This window comes from Pholcus phalangioides, unplaced genomic scaffold (genome assembly GCF_987345545.1).
Source record: "Pholcus phalangioides strain wild (caught in Gottingen) unplaced genomic scaffold, Ppha-v1.0 ptg000007l_1, whole genome shotgun sequence".
NCBI classification, from domain to species: Eukaryota; Metazoa; Arthropoda; class Arachnida; order Araneae; family Pholcidae; genus Pholcus; species Pholcus phalangioides.
Window position 1 is genome coordinate 35,327,348 of NW_028301600.1, and position 6,000 is coordinate 35,333,347.

The 6,000-nt window shown below is 31.8% G+C and overlaps 1 protein-coding gene across 2 annotated transcripts in view; it reads right to left on the reverse strand.

The window, feature by feature from the left end:
• The window catches only part of LOC149085230 (glutamate receptor 1-like), a 171,676-nt gene extending 168,858 nt beyond the window's left edge, over window positions 1-2,818 (reverse strand). For both annotated transcript variants that reach the window (XM_089233110.1, XM_089233111.1), the window contains exon 1: window positions 2,252-2,818. In XM_089233110.1, coding sequence (XP_089089236.1) covers window positions 2,252-2,339 — 88 coding nt within the window. In that variant the 5' untranslated portion in view covers window positions 2,340-2,818. The remainder of the gene's footprint in view (window positions 1-2,251) is intronic.
• Between the last annotated feature and the right edge of the window lie 3,182 nt (window positions 2,819-6,000).

Below are 6,000 nucleotides of genomic sequence, written 5' to 3' on the forward strand. Positions count from 1 at the left end.
TCGTAATGGAGTAATATTTTGTATCGTTCACACAAACATAGACTATCATAAAATGGCCAACTGGTGCAGTTATATTTTATGTAAATATTACTATACTGTCCAATTTGATCGGCAATATTGTGCGACAGTATCGGTATGACAACTGTTTACTTTACTATTTTGTCATTTTTATTTCCCCATTAATGAAAATAATAATTATTTTTTAATATCTGTCGCAATACTATTTTGTTACTTAATACGCCCAACAATAATCTTCACTGAAGATTCAGGTCTCCAATAAGACTGAAATTTCTATGAGATAATAAACATTCATTTTGACAAAAAAAATTGCCAGGAACAATAATGTAGTTTAACTGTTTCTAAAAAATGGGATAAATTAAAAAAAAAGAACCAAAACAAATAAAATTTATAGGGAAACTTTTTAGCTCAGAAAAGTTCATGAAACATCATAATCTGAAATATACATATTTTGAGTATGCATAGTTAGGTTTTTATTTGCATATTATTAATGAATATCTCTTAAAAATTGTAGAATCAAAATAAATTAAAGATTTTATTTTTGTTCTCTAATACCGAATACGTTTATTAGAATATTGCTTCCAAGTAACTTTTTTTAGTAATTTTTGATTAACCCTTTAAGAGACATAGGAGATATATGTATATATATATATATATCATCTTCATAAAAAAAACTCTTATTTTATCACTGAAAAGCCCAGACACATTGCAAAGTAGATTTCTCGATGGAAAAATTTTCCCTGTACCCCTTAGTTTGCACGTGCTAAACATCGGAGAAGAAAGCCTACTTCATTAAAAAAGATGACATTTTCAAGAAGGTCCAGTGATTTCTAATTGCCGCTTAAAGGGTTAAGAACTGGAATAAAATGGAAAAAAAAACTGAAAATCATTAAAACTAAATGTGTGTATGAAGGTTTTGATTAAGATTTGAATAAACCGTTGGAATTTATTTTATTAAATTTTTAATATTTAACGATTTTTGGGACATTGAAAACTTTAGATACCTATCATACAGTATTATTTATGCAATATAAAATTAAAATTTCTCAATATATTTGTGATGTTTCCAGACGTTACGCAATTCACACAATTGACATATACCTATAATTTATAAATTTATTCGAGAATTCTGGTTTCACACATATCCTATGAAGACATATAAAGCTGTTAGTAAACATATGATCCTATAATAATACAAACTATATTTTCAATTTTGATATAGTTTCAACTGAGTGCTTGCTAGGGGTATGGTAATTGAGATGTCAGTGGTAATTTCTCAGTTTATACCATCATGACTTGAAAATTCATGTAAAATTTTATCGTAACACGGTAAGTGTACGTCATAGTAATCGTGCAATAACTCTTAATGATGGCAAGCCTTCTCTATCGATTAACATTGTTATTTATAGATCCATATATTTATTAATAAGCACACTTAACAGACATATGTCCAATTACGATAGAGATTTTCGCTGATTTCAGAATAGATCAATTACGATAGAGATTTTCGCTGATTTCAGAATAGATCAATTACGATAGAGATTTTCGCTGATTTCAGAATAGATCAATTACGATAGAGCTGCGAAGCAGATATAAAAATATAAGGAATTTTAAACTTCTTCCTTTTTTCTGTTCATTGTTGAATTAACACGCAAAACCGGTTGTAATTAGTTATTACGCTAAAATCTGTATATATACAGGTTTGCATATTTACATTAACATATAAGTATGTTTTACACGACGCATAAACGCTTCATTAAACATATATAAATACGTTTCTATAGCTTTATAACCTTTTCGCTCCAGAATAATATCCTTCATAATAATAACCTTTTCACTCATTTTTAGCTGTTTTAAATGGTTTTTAATGCTTCTTTTTTCAAGTTAGCACTTGAGGTACACATTTGTGTACCCAAACAGCTCAAAGATTTCTAGTAAAGATATCGACCCACATTAATTAATTAATTATAAATCCTCATTCATTCTCTTTCATTTCCTTTCCTTTTTAAAGGGCGTTTTGACATACAATAAACACAAGTCAATTTTCAACAAAAAAAAAATGCTTTTAATGGCCAGTTTTGATTCATGTGTAAAGAGGTTAATAATACCTAATTAGCTAACTTTCAAACTTGAAATTTTGTGCAAATTAAGAGTGTATATACATTTTCATTTAAACAAGAATCTACCCAAGAAAAAAAAGATAATTAGAGAGACATATAACAACATGACTTACCTATCGGGATTTTTTCAGGTACCGGCCTCACCAGAGCTAATATGCAGGTGAAACACAATAATTTCCAAGTCAGGAAAATTCCCTTCATAATTAAATTTGCTAATAATATAAAAAATAATAATAAAATCGACTAATTGGAACAAATCGTAAATGAAAAATTAGTTCTTTCCAAAAGACTACTAATTGCTATTTTCGACGTTTCTTTCACTAGCGACGACATAATTATATCTCTTTTTCCAACACCGACACTTCAATGCGTGCCATGGAGTATAAGTGTGTATTCTTCTTCTAAAACCTCGCTACAACTTTATATAAGTTGAAAATAAAAATTAAATAATAATAAAAAAAGAGATGAAGAGAGAACGAGTGAAAAAGTGTGTGTGTGTGTGAGAGAGAGAGAGAGAGAAGAAGGTGTTACCGAAACTACCGCGAGGGAAAAGTAAGCACGTTTAACGTTGGCACGCCGTCGTTGATGACGACGAGGAAAAGGGCCCCCATCCAAAAGGGATGCTGTTGGTGTTGTGGATGGAAGCTCTTCGATGCCGCTTCGAAGCCCGCTTCCGAGCCCGCTTCTTCCTCCGCCACAGCTTTTTTGGACGATAGGAATTTCACTGGGAGTTGAACAGGTTTTCATTGCGCATACTCCATAGAATTCCGCGCCTCGTGGATGCAAGTCCGTTCCGGAAGCTCCGTCGACAAAAAAAATAAAAATCAAATAATAATAATAAAATAGGATGGTGCTTGATATGTATGTATAAAAAAATAATAATAATATAATAAAGAATGGGTAGAAAATACGTAGAAAATATATTTATACAGAAGATGCTTCAAATGCGTTCTATATGTTGGTGGTGAGAGCGAAGAGTGATCTGGGATAGTTGATGTCGCGCAACTTTCGCTTCTGGAGCGCACATTTTTTTTTTTTTTTTTGTTCCTGATTTATGAGTGATGTAGGTTCTCTCCCTATATCGTAGATAGGAAATATTTACACTTAAGAATCGGCTCACCAGTGGTATAAAAATAAATATCGGGAAGAATATAGGGAATGAGCAATAGGGGGAAAAAATATTTTGGAATCTGATCGTGTCCGAATGAGGCTATCTAACAACAACTCGTGTTCTTCTAACGCCGTTGCTAGGATTTTACTGTGTCATTTCAGCTTGTTCTTTTCTAGACCAGATATGTTTTTGCCTTGATGCGACCATTGTGTTTTGTGGGTATCCGTATTTAGGTTTACACTACTCAATCGATTTGTCGTGTTCGATACCTTTTTCGAAGACATTGACCGGACATATATGTTGATCAAGAAAGTATATTTGATTTCTTAATTAATGAAAAGTAGACAGAAAAATAAATAACAATAACAGAGTTTGGTGCTTGATATGTATTTATAAAAAATATTTTTTGTAAAAAATGGGTGGAAAACATGTAAAATTATACAGTAGAAATTGCTTAATTCGAATTTTGGATAATTCAAATTTTTACGAACTCCCCTTGAGTTTTTTAAATCTAATTTAATGTTAAAGTTTCTCGTTTAATTTTAACAAGATCCAAAGTTGAATATAAAATATTCGAACTTTTTTCAAATATTTTGGATAATATATTTTTAAGGCTAATAAAGTTTGAAAATTCTGTTTTTCTCTACATTGTTCAGTTAGAGGGCATCAAAGCTGTGTACCACTTAATACCGATTATTCTTTCTAACCTATAAATCGGTGGTTCTCAACCGGTGCTCCAAGGAGCCCTTGAGGTTCCGTGTGCATATGTTAGGATGTCCTCAGCCACTCGAGGAAAAAAAATGTGTCAGTAAATTTGATAATTTAATAAAAATAAAATAGGTCTATTTAACTCCGCCTTAGAAATTATGCACCAAAAAGGGCTAAGACTAAAAGTGGTTGAGAACCACTGCTATAGATCAAGGTGTACCATTCAAAATCTGAATCTTTTTGTCGTCTTTCAGAGTATGGAATGTATCGGAAAGTGCAGAATTTGTAATACGTTAATGAAAGTATATCTCCATGAATGACCGTTTCATGAACCGTTTCCGTAGATCAAGTTTTGGACACGGTCAAAAAATTAAGCAACGATGCTGATTCCAGAACTCTGGAATAATATTGCAGCTAAGATAAATTATAATATAATTATAAGTTATTAAAACTTTATAAACAGTTTCATAACCGATGATAAAATTTTAAAAATTCATAATTATTATCTTAATTCGAATTAACCAAATTCAACTGTATTCATATAGAAGATAGTTCGAATGTGTTCTATATATTGGTGGTGAGAGCAGAGAGTAGTCTAGGATAGTTGATGTCGCATAACTTTCACTTCTAGAGAGAACACCTTTTTGTTCCTGATTTATGAATGATGTAGGTTCTTCCTTATCGTTGATAGGAAATATTTACACTTAAGAATTAGTTCACCAATGGCATAAACAATAAATATCGGGAAAATATTGTATAATCTGATCGTGTCCGAATAAGGACAACTCGTGTTCTTGAAATGCCATTGGTAGGATTTACTGTGTCATTTGAGCGTGTATGTGTCCTTTTCTACACCAGATACGTTTTTGTCTTGATGTGACGATTGTGTTTTGGGGGTACACGCGTATTTATGTTTCCACTACTGAAACTATTTGTGATGTTCAGTACCTTTTTCGGAGGCAGCGACCGTATTTCCATCATGATAGAGGTATAAATTTATCAAAAAGGATATTTGATTTGGCAATTAATGTGTGCTTGGTTTATATAAAAATATAATATTTGATAATAAAAATGGGTGGAAAATACGGTGAGTTATATTTATATAGAAGATAGTTTGAATCTGCCTATATGGTGGTGATGAGACTGGAGAGTGATCAAGAAGAACTGATGTCGCGCAAATTTCGCTTCTGTGAAGAACATTGTTTTTTGTGGGAATTTTTTTTCTGATTCATGAGTGATGCAGGTTTTCCCTTTATCCGAGATAGGGAATATTCACACTTAGGAATCGGCTAACCAGCAGTATAAAAATAAATATGGAAAGAATATATAGGGAATGAGCAATAGGAAAAAAAAATTGAAATCTGATCGTGTCCGAATGAGGCCATCTAACAACAACTCGTGTTCTTTTAATGCCGTTGCTAGGACTTCACTGTGTCATTTCAGCGTGTATGTGCTCTTTTCTAGAAGCGATGTATTTTTGTCGTGATCTGATCATTGTGTTTTGCGAGCTTACGTATTTTTATATGTTTCCACTACCGAAATATTTTAAATTCCTTTATCGGGAATATTGACCTTACTCATCTCATGGTGAAAATTTATGTTTCTTATATATCTTTGAAAAAATATATTTCAAATGTCAATTAATATAACAGAAATAAATTATTTATCTGGTATTTACAAATGTCTTGTGACCCGCCCCTAGAGACATGCACTTATTCATCTGGTATACAGTTATATCATGACTTATATAAAAAATATAGCCATAATAACGGTAATGTACTCAGTTTATGTGAAGTCAGTGTAAGAATGTACGGTAGTACGGTAAATAGCCACGGTGATCCCAGTATAAAATTGACAATACAAATACAAAGGCCACAACAGGCAAAATGACCGACGAGGTGGCTGAAACAAATATGTCAATCAAAATATAGGATATATGGCATATAGGATATATGGGCTCTATTGGGGGAGTTTATATAAAAACATAGTTAAATTTTTTTTACCACCAGGAAAAAGTTGCGTTTTTTTTATGGTAGTTTTCTT